General features: G+C 41.4%; 1 protein-coding gene across 10 annotated transcripts in view; it reads left to right on the top strand.

The window, feature by feature from the left end:
- The window catches only part of ANKS1B (ankyrin repeat and sterile alpha motif domain containing 1B), a 1,178,069-nt gene that overhangs the window by 1,068,133 nt on the left and 89,112 nt on the right, over positions 1-20,824 (top strand). For 7 of the 10 annotated variants that reach the window (XM_069585123.1, XM_069585122.1, XM_069585120.1 and 4 more), the window contains 2 exons: positions 11,801-11,908; positions 13,981-14,160. In XM_069585123.1, the coding sequence (XP_069441224.1) occupies positions 14,077-14,160 (84 nt within the window). In that variant the 5' untranslated portion in view covers positions 11,801-11,908; positions 13,981-14,076. The remainder of the gene's footprint in view (positions 1-11,800; positions 11,909-13,980; positions 14,161-20,824) is intronic. The other 3 variants (XM_069585126.1, XM_069585119.1, XM_069585127.1) reach the window with 1 other exon arrangement.

Below are 20,824 nucleotides of genomic sequence, written 5' to 3'. Positions count from 1 at the left end.
ACATTCCTACCAACAGTGTCCTAGGAATCTATTCTCTCCACATCCTCACCAACACCTGTTATTTCTTTTATACAATAACCATTTTGACAACTGTGAGGTGATATTCATTGTGGTTTGATTTGCATTTCCCTGATGGTTAGTGATGTTGAACGTCTTTTCATGTGCCTGTAGGCCAGCTGTATGTCTTCTTTGAGGAAATGTCTATTCAGGTTCTTTGCCCATTTTTAAAATCAAGTTGTTTGATGTTTTGATATTGAGTTGTAGAAGTTTTTTATATATTCTGAATATTAGCACCCTATCAATCAGACATATTATTTGCAAATGTCTTCTCACTTTCAGGAGGTTGCCTTTTTGTTTTGTTGATTGTTTCCTTAATTGTGCAAAAGCGTTTAGGTTTGATGAGGGTTCCACTTGTTTATTTTTGCTTTTATTTCCCTTGCCCGAGAAAACAGATTCAAAAAAATATTGCTAAGACCTATGTCACAGGACTGGAAAAGGTCAGTTTTCATTCCAATCCCAAAGAAAGGCAATGCCAAAGAATACTCAAATTACCGCACAATTGCACTCATCTCGCATGCTAGTAAAGTAATGCTCAAAATTCTCCAAGCCAGGCTTCAGCAGTACATGAACCGTGAACTTCCAGATTCTCAAGCTGGTTTTAGAAAAGGTAGAGGAACCAGAGATCAGATTGCCAACATCTGCTTGATCATCAAAAAAGCAAAAGAGTTCCAGAAAAACACCTATTTCTGCTTTATTGACTATGCCAAAGCCTTTGACTATGTGGATAGCAATAAACTGTGGAAAATTCTGAAAGAGATGGGACTGCCAGAGCATCTGACCTGCCTCTTGAGAAACCTATATGCAGGTCAGAAAGCAACAGTTAGAACTGGACATGGAACAACAGACTAGTTCCAAATAGGAAAAGGAGTCCGTCAAGGCTGTATATTGTCACCCTGCTTATTTAACTTCTATGCAGAGTACATCATGAGAAACGCTGGGCTGGAAGAAGCACAAGCTATAATCAAGATTGCTGGGAGAAATATCAATCACCTCAGATATGCAGATGACATCACCCTTATGGCAGAAACTGAAGAGGAACTAAAAAAACCTCTTGATGAAAGTGAAAGAGGAGAGTGAAAAAGTTGGCTTAAAACTCAACATTCAGAAGACTAAGATCATGGCATCTGGTCCCATCACTTCATGGCAAATAGATGGGGAAACAGTAGAAACAGTATCAGACTTTATTTTGGGGGGGCTCCAAAATCACTGCAGATGGTGATTGCAGCCATGAAATTAAAAGACGCTTACTCCTTGGAAGGAAAGTTATGACCAGCCTAGACAGCATACTCAAAAGCAGAGATATTACTTTGCCAACAAAGGCCCATCTAGTCAAGGCTATGGTTTTTCCAGTAGTCATGTATGGATATGAGAGTTGGACTGTGAAGAAAGCTGAGCTCTGAAGAACTGATGCTTTTGAACTGTGGTGTTGGAGAAGACTCTTAAGAGTCCCTTGGACTGCAAGGAGATCCAACCAGTCCATCCTGAAGGAGATCAGTCCTGGGTGTTCTTTGGAAGGAATGATGCTGAAGCTGAAACTCCAATACTTTGGCCACCTCATGCAAAGAGTTGACTCATTAGGAAAGACCCTGATGTTGGGAGGGATTAGGGGCAGGAGGAGAAGGGGACGACAGAGGATGAGATGGCTGGATGGCATCACCAACTCAATGGACATGAGTTTGGGTGAACTCCGGGAGTTGGTGATGGACAGGGAGGCCTGACATGCTGTGATTCATGGGGTCACAAAGAGTCAGACATGACTGAGTGACTGAACTGAACTGACGTCAAAAAGTATACTGCCTGTGTTTTCTTCTGGGAATTTTGTGGTTTCAGAACTTACATTTAGATCTTTTTATAAAATAAATCCATTTTGAATTTATTTCTGTATATAGTATAAAATATTCTAATTTCAATCTTTTACATCCAGCTGTCTAGTTTTCCCAACACCACTTATCAAAGAGACTGTCATTTCCTCATTGTATATTGTTGCCCCCTTTGTAGTAGATTAATTGGCCATATGTGCACAGGGTAATTTCTGGGCTCTGTTCTATTGCATTGATTTATGTGTCTTTTTTCATGCCATACCACACTGTTTTGATTACTGCAGCTCTGTAGTATAGTCTGAAGTCAGGACGTTTGATACTTCCAACTTTGTTCTTTTTTCTCAAGTTTGCTTTGGCTCTTCAGGATTTTTTGTGGCCCATACAAATTTTAGGATTATGTGTTCTAGTTCTGTTTAAAAAAAAAAAATGTCATGGTGTTTTGATAGAGATTGCATTGAATCTGTAGGTTGCTTTGAGTAGTATGGACGTTTTATCAATAGTAATTCTCCCAATTCATGAACACAGGGTAACTTTCCATTTCTTTGCATCATCTCCAGTTTCCAACACAGTTGTATTTTGATCGCATCTGTCATACAAACTGTTATTTGCAGATTATTTAATAGCATTTACAATAAAAAGTAATAGCAGAAGGAAAGAAAAATTGGAAAATCTAGTCATAGGTTTTTATTTTTTTAGTTGAAGTGTTAGAGGTATAGGGAAGGAGCTACAGATGGTGGAAGAGGAGGGAGGTTTATATCACCCTTGGCAAGACTATGTGAGAGAATTTGGTGCTAAAACTCTAAAGGAATAGAAAATTATTGAGAGTAGAAAGGGAAAGAAATAGAATATGACTGTTCCTTTCTTCTCCTCCAGAGGATCTTCCCAACCCAGGGATCACCATGGGTCTCCTGCATTGCAGGCAGATTCTTTACTGTCTGAGCCACAGGGAAGTCCTATGTAGACATATATATTTAGGTGGATGGATGATAGGTAGGTAGGTGGGTGGATGGATGGATGGATATGTGGATAATATGCAGGAATACATACATACCCATGTTTTCAAAAATATTTTCCATCTACTAGATTGAGAGCCCTAGAGGATTGAATAATTTTCTTTTTTGTTGCTCAAATTGCATAACGTGGTGATTCTGTGAAAGACAGCCAATAAATGTTTGTCAAATAAGATTATTATTGTCTGCTTAATATCACACTTCAAAAACATTAAAGATCACTTAGCTAGAAGGAGAGGCGAGGCAAGAATAAAAATTTCATGACTGTCTCCTCCAGAGGTCCTTCCATCCACCACACCATTTCAAACATGGACTATTTCAGCGCAAGAAATAAGAGAGAAAATGTCACAGTCAAAACGTAAATGCAAGTTCAGACAAGGATTTCTGGAATTGTGGGAGCTGAAATTGAATGACACACAGGCATGCGTGCCTTGATGCTCTCAGGTGGAAAGTATTTAGAAATTATTAGCAGGGAGGGGGAAAAGCTTTCACGTTTAATTGCAATTTTATTTCTGCAGAAGAGAAAAGAGCTGATAAACTTCCATCTCAGCTTCCATTCTGGGCATTCAGAGCACTTGGAGTTTTTTAGAAGAGGTCCCTCTGAAGGTAGATGAGCTCTCTAGACTTGCATGGGAGCTGCTGTCCTTAGGTGGCAAACATTTCGCAAAGGAAAGGGGGAAATAGTCTACTTTCTAAAATTGAATGGGGGTTCCACATGCAGGGTGGAACTGTTTCATCCAAAATATTATTTAAATAAAAATAAAAATACCTTCCTAAATAAAAACCCAGAAATAAGAAAGATGCAGTCCCACAGTGAAAACTAGAATCTCCTGTGTGCTCAGCACTGCCGCATGTGTAATCACTGGAGGATTCCAGCTACATGTGCTATTTCATGTCTGTCAGCTAAATCTAAACTCCAAAACATAACAGATGCAAAACGTGACACTGAGGAACATTATGTGAGTTTGTGATTTTCCCTGGAGGGTGTGGTCCAGCAGGCAAAAAACAGATTGAGATTTCATGTGGAACATGGAGACAGACTGTCAGTACATGCCTCTTCTTCTTGACTCACATGCATTCCTGCAGCTTTCTTTGGTGCAAACATGGCAACAGAAATGGAAGTTGAAGGATGATAGCATTTTTAAAAAAACACGTGGAATATTTGCTGTCCTGAAAAGGAGCACAGACTAAATTTCCAACAGTGAGGAGAGTAGTTAATGAATAATGACATAACTTCTCTAAAACCCAGTGTGGTAATAAGGAGTTACTTTAAATTCCTACCAAGAGTCATATACTTAGGAAAGTTCTTTAGGTTTAATATTGAGTGAACAACATTAAGGTGAAAATTGTACTTACATTATGACCACCACAAAGCATAATCATGGGGACAAAATGAAAGGAAATATAGCTAAACATTAAGAGCCTAGGATAATCTGTTCTCTTGTTTGTTTCTCTGTATTTCCTGTCTCTATAACAGGAAAGCAGTATTGTTCTTATAATCAAAACATTGTTTAATTTTTAAAAAGCAGATAAAAGAAAAAAGCATGTTTAATTTATATCACAGTAAACTTAACATGTTTAATTTATATCACATTAAATTTTTAAAGGAAAAAAAAGTCTGGGTATCCTGACTTCCAATTTGCTGTGACATATATTCTGATGTGAGCTATTCAGTGTGAGGGTATTGTCATTATATTGCATAGCAGAATTCCCACAGCTAAACCCAGAAATATAAATGACAGTTACATAGTATTATAGCCTTGTCACTCAGCACAGTTACTCTCCTATTGTTGGAGTGTGCCAGCTGGTTTCTGACGTTTCCCTCTTGAGTCTCTATTGGAGAAGACTCCTAGAGGCAGCTACTGCTCTGATGAATGGAAACCAATATGCAGGCCTGCGTTGTTTCCACAATATTCCTTCCCTTCGACCCACATTTCTCATGAGAGTTATAATGAAAACCAAACCAAGGATTCCCTTTAACTTTTCACCTGCTGGAGCTCAGCAGCAGGAACCACATTCTTATCTTCATGTGTATAATAATTTATTCTTAGTTAGTGGTTTGCGTGCATGCTTACTCGTGTGCTCAGTCGTATCTGACTCTTTTGTGACCCCATGGACCATAACCCGCCAGAATCCTCCATCTGGGGATTCTCCAGGCAAGGATACTGGAGTGGGTAGCCATTCCTTTCTCCGGGAAATCTTCCCGGCCCACGGATTGAACCTGGGTCTCCTTCATTGCAGGCGGATTCTTTACCGTCACCAGGAAATCCAGTTAATGGTTTGGTGATATAGTATTTATACCCAGTTTCTCTGAGTTTCCTCTCTGAGTTTGCCAAATAATTTATGACAGAAGCCCATTATTGTTTTTTGAGCTGAGCAGAATTAGCTCAATATCTTGCAGTAACTAAATCCTCAGTATATTACCATTAGTCTACCTTTTACTCCAATAGGGTTTCTTCCTTTTACATGCAGTTAACTTTTCACCCAGAGGAGGCAATGGCACCCGACTCCAGTACTCTTGCCTGGAAAATTCCATGGACAGAGGAGCCTGGTGGTCTGCAGTCCATGGGGTCGCTAAGAGCCAGACAGGACTGAGTGACTTCACTTTCACTTTTCACTTTCATGCATTGGAGAAGGAAATGGCAACCCACTCCAGTGTTCTTGCCTGGAGAATCCCAGGGACGGGGGAGCCTGGTGGGCTGCCGTCTATGGGTTCGCACAGAGTCGGACACGACTGAAGTGATTTAGCAGCAGCAGCCACTTTTCACCCAAGCAGTGTTGAAATCCATACAGAGTTCTATACTAACACAGTAATCGTTGCTCTGCCTCTTTGAAAACTGAAGATTTATAGGCTGACTGGTTGTGAGTTACAGTGCCTAGGGTGGCATAATTTTACTATCTCCCTATCTGCTTATAATGACAATCACTGAAGGCAAACCCAACTGCCTTTGGACTTGACTTTTCCATAATAACTGTCTTTCTTTAGAGTAGTCTCTCTGTTATTGTTTTGCCAATTGGATTTCTTATTGTCAGCTTTGGAGTTTTGAAGCCAAATGTCTACCTTCCCCATCTGTCTAATATTAGTCAACTTGGATTGAATCTTGGGTCAGTGAGGACTTCTTGTCCTTTGGTATATACGCATTTTACAAGGAATTCTGTAAGATATATGCCTGAGCTCTTTCGATCTGAAGCTTTAACCCTGCTACGAGCCTTGTCCAAAATTGAAGTTGTATTATTTTAATGTTTTCACATGATCAAGACCCAGTATAAATGTTTTGAACATGATAATTCAAAGAAAAAAAAAAGCACCAGCTGAAGAACCATTATAATGTGTAACCAGTAGTATGTGTGTGTGCTTCGTCGTGTCCAACTCTGCAACGCTATGGACTAAAGCCCATCAGGCTCCTCAGTCAATGGAATTCTCCAGGCAAGAAATACAGGAGTGGGTTGCCATTTCCTGCTCAGGGAGTCTTCCTGACCCAGGGATTGAACCCACATTTCCTGTGTCTCCTGCAGTGGTAAGTGGATTCTTTGCCACTGAGCCAGCTGGGAAGCCCAAACAATAGTATAGTGAAGTGAAGTCGCTCAGTCGTGTCCGACTCTTTGCGATTCCATGGACTGTAGTCTACTAGGCGTCTCTGTCCATGGGATTTTCCAGGCAAGAATACTGGAGTGGGTTGCCATTTCCTTCTCCAGGGGATCTTCCTGACCCAGGGATTGAACCCAGGTCTCCTGCATTGAAGGCAGATGCTTTACCCTAGTATAACTAAGGCCAAACACTATAGAGGTTGATAGCAACAAGAGCCTGTGGTGAGTGGTAAAGAGCAGGTTCATAATCAGGTGCGAATTCCAGCCACGATGTCCATTAGCAGTGAGACATTTGACAAATAACAGTATTTCTAAACCTCAGGTTTGGCGTCTGTGAAACGGGAATGATACTGTTATTGTAAGAATAAAAGGAGATATTGACACATATATAAATGCACCTGGCACAGTTTCTGGCACAACTGGAACATAGCAGATGTTCAATAGACGTAATCATCAGTATCTCCTATAACGTGATCATTTCTAATAAGGAAGTGGAGTTACCCAGGCATTGTTGACACAAATCATATTCTGTGTTAACTAGTTCATTCTAGCTGCCTATATGTCTGTCTCCCTTTTGGGGGTGGTTCTATGGGGCAGGCAGCATCAGAGCTCCAGTGTGGAGAAGGACCTCAGTTTACCTCCTGTTGGAGTTTAAATGGTGGGATGGAAGACTAGGATACTTTCCTTTAGATTAGCTCTGGTACTAAACTAATAGCTAGAAACCAGACCCATTCCTACCAGAGCATGTCGCTTCCATGAGGACTTTTCTGAGGTTAAGCACGTCTCTTCCTGCAAGGCATTACCATATTTGTTTGACATGATTAACTTTATGAAAGTGACCAAGTCCCTGTTTCGCCGGGTCAGCTCTCCATGTATCCTTAGAGACTGTTAGCGGAAATGAGCACCCTATGAAGTTACATCTTGTATGTGCAGGGCACTGTGCTGATTGTTTTCAGTTTCACTCTATCTTTCCAACGGCACTTGAGATGGGGCATTAACCTCCTCATTTTATAGGCAGGAAAACTGGAAACAGAAGAGTCAGGTAACTTGCCCAAAATTGAGTTGTCAGTGAGTAAATCAAAAGCAGCAATGGAGGTTACACCCACTCAGTTTTGCCACAGTTGTTATTTAGTGTCAGTTATTTGTCAAAATAATTTTGAATGTTTTTATTGCTATAAGAACATTTCTTAGCAGGATTCAAGGGTCTGTGATAGCACCATCACCATCAGGTTCAATTCCCTCCTGAGAGAAAGGCAGAGAGGATTTTGTGCGAGAAATTTATATTTAATAGAAGTTTTAGCCAAGTAGTTGAGAATAAGAATAAAAGGGAATAAGAAAATGTAGTGGTTTTTAGACTTGCAAATACACTTGAAAAGGTTAATGTTGTATTTTTCAGAAATGGAGGCTTTCTTTGATCTTGATGTTTAAAAGACAAGAAACAATGCAAGGGCATTTCTCTGGATTGTACGAACAGTATTGTCTGCAAGTAATCAGCCCTGGGACTGCATTTATTTAGCATATTTATAAATCATCTGAAAGAAGGGGTATATGGTGAAATTCCAGAGTTGCAAAAACTACTAAGTTCTTCCAGGTAGTGAAATGCCACGCTGGCTAATATGAATATAGAATGATAACACAAGTTTACATGAATGGGCAGAAGGATGGCAGATGGGCTTCTGCATGGACAACTGTAAGATAAGGAATGTAGGAGCAATCATTCAAACCATCCTTCCAAATTAAAGGGCTTTCAACTACCAGCTCTGACCGAATTAAGAGGTTTTACAGTCATTGTATATTTTTGTGCCTCTTTATTCCTACTGCAGCTATATGGCCAACCAAAAATCAAGAGTGCTTAGAAAAGGCATTTTTAAAGGGCATTAAAAGCAGGAAATGGTATCCTGCTTAAATGTAATGCCAAAGTTTACCTATACCTGGATTATTATGAGTAACTTGTTCAGCAGACCTGAAGCAGTTGAAATAGGGGAGGAGACAGTACAGAGAGAGTGGACTAAAGGGACTGCTTTATGAAAAGAGAGCTGCTTTATGGAAACAACCTGCCAAGATGAGGATTTATCAGTCTGGGGGAGATGAAGGTTTATAAAATCAAAGGGAGGTGTTGCCTGTAGACAGACCTTGATTAACATTCACCATCCCCACCCTTGACAGACATGGGTCAGAGAGTGAGTGTAAAAAGGAATTGAACAAACTTACGGTTAACAAAGGGGACATGTAGTGGGAGAGGGATAAGTTAGGAGGTTGGGATTAACATATGCACACTGCTATGTATAAAACAGATAACCAACAGGGACTTCCTGTAAAGCACGTGCTTATGTGTATTCAGTCGAATCCGACTTTTTGCAACTCCATAGACTGTAGCCCTTATAGAGCTTCCCTGGTGGCTCAGAGGTTAAAGCATCTGTCCGCAATGCAGGAGACCCGGGTTCGATCCTTGGGTTGGGAAGATCCCCTGGAGAAGGAAATGGCAACCCACGCCAGTACTCTTGCCTGGAGAATCCCACAGACGGAAGAGCCTGGGGCTACAATCCACGGGGTCGCAGAGTCGGACACGACTGAGCTACTTCACTTCACTTCAGACTGTAGCCCACCAGGCTCCTCTGCCTATGGAATTTTCCAGGCAAGAAATACTGGAATGGGTTGCCATTTCCTACTCTGTGGAGCTTCCCAACCCAGGGATCAAACCTACATCTCCTGCTCTCCTGCGTTGGTAGGCAGATTCTTTACCTCTGCACCACCTGGGAAGCTCTTACTTACTGTGTACAGCGTATGCACTGTATTTACACTCAGTTGTGTCCGACTCTTTGCAACCCCATTGATTATACAGTCCATGGAATTCTCCAGGCCAGAATACTGGAGTGGGTAGCCTTTCCCTTCTCCAGGGGATCTTCCCAACCTAGGGACAGAACCCAGGTCTCCCGCATTGCAGGCGGATTCTTTTACCAGCTGAGCCACAAGGGAAGCCCAAGAATACTGGAGTGATAGCCTATCCCTTCTCCAGTGGATCTTCCTGACCCAGGAATCGAACCGGGGTCTCATGCATTGCAGGCAGATTCTTTACCAAAGGAACTCAATACAGTATTTTGTAATAGCCAGTATGGGGAAAGAATTTGAGGAAGAATAGATATATGTATAACTGAATCACTTTGCTGAACACTTGAAATTAACACAAAATTGTAAATCAGCTATATTCCAATATAAAATTTAAAAAATATTGTAAAATTTAATTTAAAAATAAAAGGAATAGAACATCATGCTAGCTTAAAATCAAAATCAATTTAGGCAGAGAGGCCAATAGGCTAACTGACAAATAGGGTAGCACAGCATGAGTGCCAGAGAAATACCCCCTCAACCCTGTAAAATTTGAGGAGAATTAAAAAAAAATAATTTTAACAATGGGTCAGATACTTTTGGAACTAGTTATCCAACAAGAATTGTTCTATCCTAGTACTGTACGTGTGTAGGAAAGAGGTGAACATATTTCTTATGAATGGATTTATAATTTGTTGTTTTTAAAAAAATCAGTGGTATTTGGAGAGATGCCCAAACTTTGCTGTTTGCCTTAGAGTAAAACAAAATTTTTTTTTAAGAGTAAAACAAATTTTGGAGTCAGGCAAACCATATTCAAGCCCCAGAGCCACCATGTATTGGCTCTTTGGTAGGCTACTTCACCACTCTGAGCCTCAGTCTCCTCTTCTGTAAATCAAGAAGAGCACCTTCCCATTAGGAATGTTGTGATGCAGGAAAGAGTTTAATGTGTAAAGCTCTGGGTAGGGCTGGGGACTGAGGCTCTCTGCAAGGCTTGCTTTCCTATGTCATCTCGCTTGCACTTTGCCCTTTGCAGTATGCTGTCAGACTCAAAAGTCCCATCCTGGGGAGACCCTGGTCAGCAGTACTTGATTCTATTCCTACTTTAGACTTTCATCTGCCTTAATATTCATTCTTCCATATTCATTGAGCTTCCATTATTTCAAACATTGTTGGGGAAATAATGATGATAAAGACATACCTGCTCTCTGGACACTTACCTGGGTGAATGTTTTTTTGAGAGCTTCCCTGGTAGCTCAGCCGGTAAAGAATCTGCCTGCAATGTGGAAGACCTTGGTATGATTCCTGGGTCAGGAAGACCCCCCTGGAGAAGGGATAGGCTACCCACTCCAGTATTCTTGGGCTTCCCTGGTGGCTCAGATGGTAAAGAATCCACCTGCAATGCAGCTTCGATCCCTGGGTTGGGAAGATCCCCTGGAGGAGGGCATGGGAACCTACTCCAATATTCTTGCCTGTAGAATCCCCATGGACAGAAGAGCCTGGCGAGCTACAGTCCATGGGGTTGCAAACAGTCAGACATGACTGAGCAACTAAGCACAGGCAAGGCTGTCCTACCTGGGTGAGTGTTAGCGTCAATTGTTCAGTCGTGTCCGACTCTTTGCAGTGCCATGGACTGGACTGTAGTCCGCCAAGCTCTTCTCTCCACAGGAAGTCTCCAGGCAAGAGTACTCGAGTGGATAGCCGTTCCCTTCTCCAGGGGATCTTCCTGACCCAGGAATTGGACCCAGGTCCCCTGCATTGCAGGCAAATTCTTTACTTCCTGAGCCACCAGAGAAGCACCTTGTTGGGAGGACTACACAAACACCAACCCTGCAAATAAAGTTATTTCAGAGAATTCTACGAAGAGGTTGACAGGGTGGAGCATGACGGGGCTGAGGGCTCGATTCTTTTAGTAAGGAGGTGGGATGGGCCTTGGTGAGGAGACCACACTGAAGCAGCATCCAAACGGATGAGAAAGCATCATTTGAAAATTGCAGGAGAGGCGGTGGGTCGGGGTGCCGGGGGAGCATTCCAGGCAGATGGATAAACAGGGGTAGAGACCCCAAGGCCAGAATGAGTATGACTGTTCAAGGAACAGAGAAAGCCAGAGGGGAGAGAGGCAGGGACCAGAGAGAGACAGAGAGCAGCCACCCCTGTTGGGCCTCGAGGCCAGGTCAGGACTCGGGTTTTGCTCTAAGAGCCGTAGGAAGCTAGTGGAGGGATGAGACCTGACTCACACTTGGAGAGGTCTTGTGGCTGCTGGGTGGTGAGCTGGACCGTGGGCAGCCTGACTGATGGAAGCCCTGCCCCTGCTCCTCCTCTGCCTCGCTGCCCCGGTCCTCTCTCCGTGGCCTCGCGGGGACACACGGATCTCATGCCACATCTCTCCTGGTGCAGAGGTAATTTTGCACAAATCTCTCCCCTCCTGCATCTTACAGGACAAGTAAAAATCATTTTTCTCAAGTGAAGTATTTAATCCAAATATATATGTCGTTTCAGGTTTTAAAAATCAATTTGATTGGCCACAGGAAACGTATCTTGGCATCTCTGGGAGACAGGCTGCACGACGACCCACCACAGAAGCCCCCTCGGTCCATCACCCTCAGGGTAAGTACCCCGCGTGCTTGTTCCGTCCTCCACTCATATCCTCAGAAACTGTGTTGTGCAGTAAGATAGGAATGACTGAGCAGTGGGTCAGGAAGTACAGGCTGTTTTCCAGGTAGCTTACCTTATCTGTATAAAAAGCTTTCTTGCCTTTGATAGCATTTTCTAAGAGAAGGTTTGTTTTTCTCGACTGGTTAAATGTGTGGTTTTGAGATTTAGATAAACATCTGAAAAACCATCACCTTTTAAAAACCTCTCTGCTGCCCCTCATCCCATACCCCCCTCAACACAGAGAGGAAATAAATTTTCTGTCAAACTCCTCAAACCCACAGAAAGAAAATCGATGAGGACCAGAGTTAAGTTAAAGATCGATTTAAAATTAACCTTCGGGTCTTCTGTTTTTTAACAAATGAATTGTTCGGTTTTTACCCACTTCAGAAATTAACAATAGAGAATCTGGGACTTTAGTAAATTATTTCAGCTATATTTTAGAATTATGGGGTTAGAAAAACTGGAGAGAAACCATAGGAGGAAGAGAGAAATAAAGAGGAAGGGAAGGAAGGCAAGAAAGAGCAGGGGGAAAGAGACAAAGAGAGAGAAGATTCCAGGGAGAATGGTCCCGGGAAGGAGTAACCAGCAGTCTCTGGTGTTTATGAGGCCCATAGGAACTTTTCAAAAATTCACCATAAAGCCACGGTCTCCATGACCAGTTGGAGGGTTCCACCTCTATTCTCTTTATTGAGCCCTGTACTTGCTTGCTTCTGATTCCTTTTCTGCAAGTGTCAGAAAGGGTAGTGATAATAAATGAACACAAAAGTGGCACTTAGATGTAACTGCCAGCAATGAAATGCCGTTGAATGTTTCCTATCAGCGGACTTCAGCAAACAGCATAACTACTGTCAGGACAGCAGAGGATCAGGCAGGAGAGGAGCTGTTAAGATTCTGAGGCTGATTCCATTTTAAAGGAGAAGAAAATACACAAAGACTTCAGGAAAGGCGAGCGAATTGGCTCCAGGAGGGAGCCATGAGGAAAATTGATGACTAGGGGAATTGGGATATACGGATTGTTTGGAAGCTGGTTGAGTAGTGACTATATATATATATATTTTTTAAAAGGACCTATTTTTCTCCCTCAATAGAAGGAGCCTCAGATAAATTGGCGGGGGGGGGGGGGGGGAGAATGAGCTAGAAAGGGATTACTGTTTTGCCTTCATTTTGCTGAATGAAGAGGAAAAAGATATAGGCACCCTCAGTATAACCATCCTAAATGACCTTTTAGAGAAGTATTCCCTGCTACATCCCCTACTGTCTCTCCTTCCTCTTCTGAACCTCTCCCTTTGGATCTCTGGAAGAGACTTGAGGAAACAGCAAATAAATCAAAGAAAGAGGTTCCCAGGAAAAAAATGCAGGACCGTATGAATCCATCAGAGCCCGTCTGGAATGTCTTGGGGAGAAGTAGCTGGAGAACCAGCACGATCTGGCCCTCCTCTTACTCTCAAACACCAGAGCCCAGCTCTCGGCCGCCCTTTATCTTCCTTCTCAACCAGTTTCCCCCAGTTGTCTTTGCCATCAAAGCCTGTCCTCGTGCATTGCTCTGGAGTCCGTGCAGGTGGCATGCCATTTCCATATCGTGTCCCCTCCCCTGCCTGATTGCCAGGCTGCTCTTTCATGGAAGATCGAGACCCATGAGGTCCTATTTTAGCTGTCTTGTCGTGGCACCTACCGTAATGAGGCCACTCTGTTCACATGGAGACACAGTTCCCTCCCTTGTATATACGTGTGACAGTGTGGGGGGTGCCTAGCATTTGTGTGCCTCTCTCCCGAGATCATCCATGATGGAGGCTTAAGAAAACAGAGCCTGGCTCTTTATACTGTAAACCTTTGACCTGAAAGGCTTAAGGGGGGACATGTTGATCATGCCATTAATAAAATGGTAGAATGTCATTGATTCCTCAGCAGTTAATTTAAAAATGACTCCCCACCCCCGCGGTGTATCTTGTCAGTGTTTCGCAATTTTGAAACCAGAGGTCAGCCACAAGAACATGGTATTTATTTCATGATGTATTTCCATTCAGGAACCCAGTGGTAATCACACTCCTCCTCAGTTGTCTCCATCACTTAGCCAAAGCACTTACACCACTGGTGGCTCCCTAGACGTTCCTCACATTATCATGCAGGGCGATGCAAGGAGGAGAAGAAATGAAAACTACTTTGATGATATTCCCCGATCAAAACTGGAGAGGCAGATGGCCCAGGTAAGGTGTTCAGAGCCTCTGTGATGTTTTTGCCTTTCTCCCAGATAAAGTAATGCATTCCGATTTTGAACAGTCACTTACAATGGATGCATATTGTACCCAACCTAACTGGAATTTTCCCATTTTATGTCATGACTTTTATTCCCTGCTCAGTTGAGCTAGATTGAAACAGACCTTTCTCGGAATGGAATGTAGACTCAAATCATTGTTATCCAGTTCTTGACTGAAGATATTATGTCTGATCTCTTTGCACCCAGAAAGTCTTTGCTCTAAAGGGAATAATGCTGTGTAAGAATCATAACACAATGAAAAGTCATAAAGTTCTAGATTACAGAGTTAAATTGGTTGGATGACAGGGTGAAAGTCCCGGGGGCGGTAGGGGAAGTAGGGCTAACTCCAAGTAATGCTGTTAATTTCCTGCCAAGTTTACACATTTGTATAGACTTGTACAGTGGGGACTAGTTGCAGCCATCTCATATTGTCATCTTGAGTAGCTGAAAATGATGCTGCTGCCTGACACAAATACCTGAAGAGAGAGATCTGTCCTGTTCAGATCTCTTCATGTTTTGGGTATGGATGTCTGGGTCTCTCCTGTCCCCAGGTCACTGCTCAAAAATTCAAGTCAGCCATAGCCAGATGGCAGCTTGCCCTGCAGTATCACCCCGAGATTCAAAGCTGTGGATCTGTTGACAACTATTGGCAGAATCAACTCTTTTCATCCTCATTCTAGGTTCAGACTGATGTGTTAAGAGACTTCTCTCTCCCTCCCACACCTAAGATGAGAATCTTGAGGTGAAAATTTGACTGTAATTGCTTTGCCTTGGTTGTTAAATATTTTTCTCATCTGTTTGGTGAGATTCTGTTTTTTTAAAGCCTTTGGTAAACATTCAGTGCTACTGCTCGTGAAAGAAATATGAAAAGAATGTTCTGGAAGCCGTGGCTATTCTGCCTACAGATGCCCTGGAGAGAAGGGGTCTGAGATATTGTGTCTCCTTTCAGCTTGCTCAGTACTGAATTGGTTTCAGGGTTCTTTGTGCAGAGAATAGCAGTGTTGGGATTATGGAGAATCTTTTATTGCAGGGAGGTGGAAAACGTAGGAGAGACAAGAAAAGAATAATCTTCCCTCTCTCTCTTGTTCAGTATTGTCTTTTAATCCTTATTACTGTTTCCACTGATTATTTTTTTAAATAATGAATCTAAAACCTTCCCCCCAAAAAAATGTTCATATATTTTCTGCCATTTGTTAGTATTTGTGGATCACATATGTGGGTGAATTTCTCTAATGACAGCAGAGACATTTGTTTTAACCTTGAACCATGTAGTCTTTATGTATGAATACAAACTGGATCTTTCCCGAACCCTTACCTACCCTGCTAGATAAGGGAGGATCATTCATTAATGAGAATTAGCCATTATTGACTGTGCCAAATTCAGCAACAGAATCACCTAGCTGAACTGCTCATGCAATTTATGAAATTTCTCCACATAGTGCAGTTTTTTTCCAAAGAGGAAATTAATTACTCTTCTGCCTGAGCGTGAACCCTCAGAGGTAATCTAGCAATTGCTCCCTTATGGTCTTTATGAGATTCACAAGCTAGGGGAAGTATTACTTTTTTGAAGAGTGGAGATCTTTTTCTTGTCGTTCCAATCAGAATGCATCCCTTTCAGGAATTGTCTTGCCCTTGAGAAAATTGAATGAACTTCTATCTGGCCAGGTGAGAAAGGCACAAATGCAGAAAGAAAGTGAGGTAAGCAGCAGATGAGATGTGAGCTGGAGAGGGTCTGTGTGTACGTGCTTATTTCCCTCCCTTCCCGCCCCCACCCTAGTTCTGTTCTCAGTGTTCAAATGACTGATGGAGACCTGGGCCTCCATCAGCAGCCAGGAGCTTATTAGAAGCTTTCTAAAATCCCACTGCTCAATATAGTGCTTTTGCTGCAGAGTAAATAGGAGATGGCACTACAGGAATCCGATCAATAAGAAGACGAGATTTGGGGATCTCAACTCTTTATGTTGTGTTAATTGCAGTCTTTTATTTGTCTGAGACTCTTTCCCAGTCTAGAAATGCTAGAAATCGTGGAGAAATGAATGGATACCTTTTAAAAATAGCGTCATTTCAAAGCTTTAACCTGTCAAAATATGAAATATTCAGTTATTTTGTTGTTGAATAGTTTTATTTATGTGACTGTTCCACCATTCAGCCACTCTGTTGATGTTTTTTCTTATTTTTCTGTTTCTGATTATTTGCTGTAATAATTTTTGAAATCCATTTGGTTTTTTTTTAATATATAATCCATCATACACTCTCTAGACCAAGTCTTCCCCAAAGTTATGCCCTTAGCCAGTGTAAAGCTGAATTCAACTCTTCTTCCTAAAGACGTGAATTAGCAATTAAAATTCCTGTAGGAAAGCAGCTAGTTACACTTGCTTCCTACTGGGAGCTCAGTTCCCGCCGCCCCTACCCCAGCCCCCCGCGAAATCCTTTCCCAAGGGATTTCTTCTGAGGGGCTTACTGGAGGAATGCATGCCTAGCCAGTCTTGTTTCCCACTAAAAGGCAGAAGTCCACCTTCAGGCTTTCTTACTTCCTAACAGAAAGGAAAATTCAGGTAAAAGAAAACCACCAGGACAAATCCTTATTCACAGAGACCACTCTGCTGCTTCAGATTTAGCTGAGCCCCCAGCAGAGTGATTTGAAATTCTAGCCATAGGCCAGGAACCTGAAGCTCTTAGTGGCTACAGTAATTATAGGAACCTAACTTTGTTAGTGTTTGCCCAGCAGATGTGTGAAAGTGCTTTAACTTAGTAAACTCCTTCTTAAGGTTAAATTGAGGTAAATTTAATGTCCATTCTACCTGTAAAATTTGTTAGCATATATTTTTCAAATGGTAACCCAGTATTTAATTACTTATTTTCAATTGAAACTGTTTAAAATACCTTTCTTGGAATCCAGAGAATTTTAAATAGCATATTGTTTGCTTTTATTCTGACATAAGCAATGTTGTGGCATCAAATTGTCTTACACAAATATGGGAGAAACAAAATCAAGTTAAGTACTATTAGGATTTTTGAAACCGTGAAATGTAGTGATGTCAGCACATTTAAACAATGGGTTTCCTATCATGCTGGAAACACTGGATTCATTGGCTCAGTTCTGAAAGGCTTCCCTATTTCCACACCCCTAATAGATAAATGTTGCATTCACATTTGTATAATAATACCTTAATATGTATAGAGCTTGCTTTTCAATTTCCAAAGTGCTTTCACATCTGTTCTCTCACTTTAGCACAAACAAGGTGTCCTACACAACTATTTATGTGTGTGTAGCACATTGCAGATCAGCTTTTAAGTCCAAGTTCTATGGAGATAAGATAGTTAAGTGAAAAATATGAAAAATAATAACAGAAGGAAGAAAAATATTTCCAGTATTTAGGACCTAATCAACAATATTTAGAAATTTTCTTGAGTGATACTTAGGATAAATCAAAATGTTCTTAAAATGAATAATAAAGAAGAGTAATGGAATTAATAAAATTTAGGGACCACATGCTCCAAAGTTATGAAAAAGAAAAAAAAATTTCCCAGTGTGACACTTATAGCCATTTATTTATAACCAAATACTTATGGGAAAATGAAATAATCCTATTTTCACAAAATAAAAAGACTCCTGAGCAGTAAGAGAAAACCCACGCTAAAGAAGTTCTTGTGTTTTGATTGCTGTCATCTAAATAGCAATATCAATATTGCCTGAGGCAGTTACCTTACCTGATGTACACAAACCTTAGAAGCAGACTTATCCACATTTCAAAGACTGGGAAACTGAGAAATTATGTGACTTGGTCTGGGTAGCACAACGAGAAAAAGATGAAATCAGAACTTGCCTGAGGTGATATGTTAGGCACTAGAAAGGCTTTGTCTCCATTGCTTCTAAATCACTAGAAAGTTCATTCAGTGATGAATGTCTAATATATTTTGATCCAAACAGTAGTACTTAATATGTATGACTAGATCAATTACTTCTTTTTTTAATTAAATCTTCCTTTAAAGTCTTTATTGAATTTCTTACAATATTGCTTCTGTTTTATGTTTTGAGTTCTTGGCCGTGAGGCATTAGGCATGTGGGATCTTAGCTCCTTGACCAGGGATCGCAAATCTGCAAAGCGTGCATTGGAAGGCAAAGTCTTAACCACTGGACCACCGGGATGGTACCTCAATTACTTCTTTATTTGAAAGCAGTTTACATATTATGTTAGCTCTACAAATGTTTGTTCTTTTGATACTGTTAGAGGAAGAAAAATGGAAATTGGGCCGCATAGAAGCCCTGCTGTGGCCCCACCCATACCTGAGACTCCACGTGCAATATCTTATTTAAACCTCACTACAGCTCCTCCTATGCTCAAGGAGCCCACGTGAGTGAGTGGTTTGCCTCACGGCTGCAGCATGGCAGAGCCCAAACACAAGCCGTCTGCCTGACCGTGTCCTGTTCTTCTATGCCCCTAGTGGGCTACTTCTATTTTTAAATGATATGAAATGTCTTCATAACACTTCAATAAATACCAATTTCCCATATGCTATGTCAGATCCTCTATCCGTAGAATCCTCCAGGCAAGAATACTGAAGTGGATAGCCATTCCCTTGTCCAGGGGATCTTCCCAGCCTAGGGATCAAACTAGGTCTCCTGCATTGCAGGCAGATTCTTCATTGTCTGAGCCACCAGGGAAGCCCATACGTACAAAGAGACAGTGAACAGAACAAGGATAATATCACTGGTGGTTAGTGGAAACTTATGGAATCAGCTCATGGTTCTCACCATAAAAGTTAATTTTTTAAATTTTATTTTATTTCAGTATAGCTGAATTACAATATTGTGTTAGTTCCAGGTATACATGGACATCACCAGATGATCAATACCGAAATCAGATTGATTATTTTCTTTGCAGTCAAAGATGGAGAAGCTCTATACAGTCAGCAAAAACAAGATCGGGAGCTGACTTTGGCTTAGATCATGAACTCCTTATTGCCAAATTCAGACCTAAACTGAAGAAAGTAGGGGAAACCACTAGACCATTCAGGTATGACCTAAATCAAATCCCTTATGATTATACAGTGGAAGTGACAAATAGATTCAAGGGACTAGATCTGATAGAGTACCTGAAGAACTATGGATGGAGGTTCGTGACATTGTACAGGAGGTTTGTGACATTGATCAAGACCATCCCCAGGAAAAAGAAATGCAAGAAGGCAAAATAGTTGTCTGAGGAGGCCTTACAAATAGCTGAGAAAAGAAGAGAAACTAAAGGCAAAGGAGAAAAGGAAAGATACACCCATTTCAATGCAGAGTTCCAAAGAATATCAAGAAGAGATAAGAAAGCCTTCCTCAGTGATCAAAACAAAGAAATAGAGGAAAACAATAGAATGGGAAAGACTAGAGATCTCTTCAAGAAAATTAGAGATACCAAGGGAACATTTTATACAAAGATGGGCACAATAAAGGACGGAAACAATATGGACCTAAAAGAAACAGAAGATATTAAGAAGAGGTGGCAAGAATATACAGAAGAACTATACAAAAAAAGATCTTCATGACCCAGATAATCACAATGGTGTGATCACTCACCTAGAGCCAGACATCCTGGAATGTGATGTCAAGTGGGCCTTAGGAAGCGTCACTATGAACAAAGCTAGTGGAGGTGATGGAATTCCAGTCGAGCTATTTCAAAACTTAAAAGATGATGCTGTTCAAGTGCTGCATTCAGTATACCAGCAAATTTGGAAAACTCAGCAGTGGTCACAGGACTGGAAGAGGCCAGTTTTCATTCGAATCCCAAAGAAGGGCAATGCCAAAGAATGCTCAAACTACCACACACTTGCACTCATTTCACATGCTAGTAAAGTAATGCTCAAAATCCTCGAAGCCAGGCTTCAGCAGTACGTGAATCATGAACTTCCAGATGTTCAAACCGGATTTAGAAAAGGCAGAGGAACCAGAGATCAAATTGCCAACATCCGTTGGATGTTAGAAAAAGCAAGAGAGTTCCAGAGAAACATCTACTTCTGTGTTATTGACTGTGCCAAACAAAGCCTTTGACTGTATGGATCACAACAAACTTTGGAAAATTCTTAAAGAGATGGGAATACCAAACCACCTTACCTGCTTCCTGAGAAATCTGTATGTAGGTCAAGAAGCAACAGTTAGACCCGGACATGGAACAGACTGGTTCCAAATAGGGAAAGGAGTACGTCAAGGCTGTATATTGTCACCCTGCTTATTTAACTTCTATGCAGAGTACATCATGAGAAACACCAGGCTGGGTGAAGCACAAGTTGGAATCAAGATTGCTGAGAGAAATATCAATCACCTCAGATATGCAGATGACACCACCCTTATGGCAGAAAGTGAAGAAGAACTAAAGAGCCTCTTGATGAAAGTGAAAGAGGAGAGCGAAAAAGTTGGCTTAAAACTCAACATAGAAAACTAAGATCATGGCATCTGGCCCTAGCACTTCATGGCAAATAGATGGGAAAAGAATGGAAACAGTGAGAGACTTTTTCTTAGGCTCCAAAATCGCTGCAAATGGTGAGTGCAGCCATGAAATTAAAAGTGGCTTGCTCCTTGAAAGAAAAGCTATGACCAACCTAGACAGCACATTAAAAAGCAGAAACATTAC

This window comes from Ovis canadensis, chromosome 3, assembly GCF_042477335.2.
Source record: "Ovis canadensis isolate MfBH-ARS-UI-01 breed Bighorn chromosome 3, ARS-UI_OviCan_v2, whole genome shotgun sequence".
Taxonomy (NCBI): Eukaryota; Metazoa; Chordata; class Mammalia; order Artiodactyla; family Bovidae; genus Ovis; species Ovis canadensis.
The sequence above is the reverse complement of the archived record's forward strand: the minus strand, read 5'-3'. Positions and strand labels throughout refer to the sequence as shown.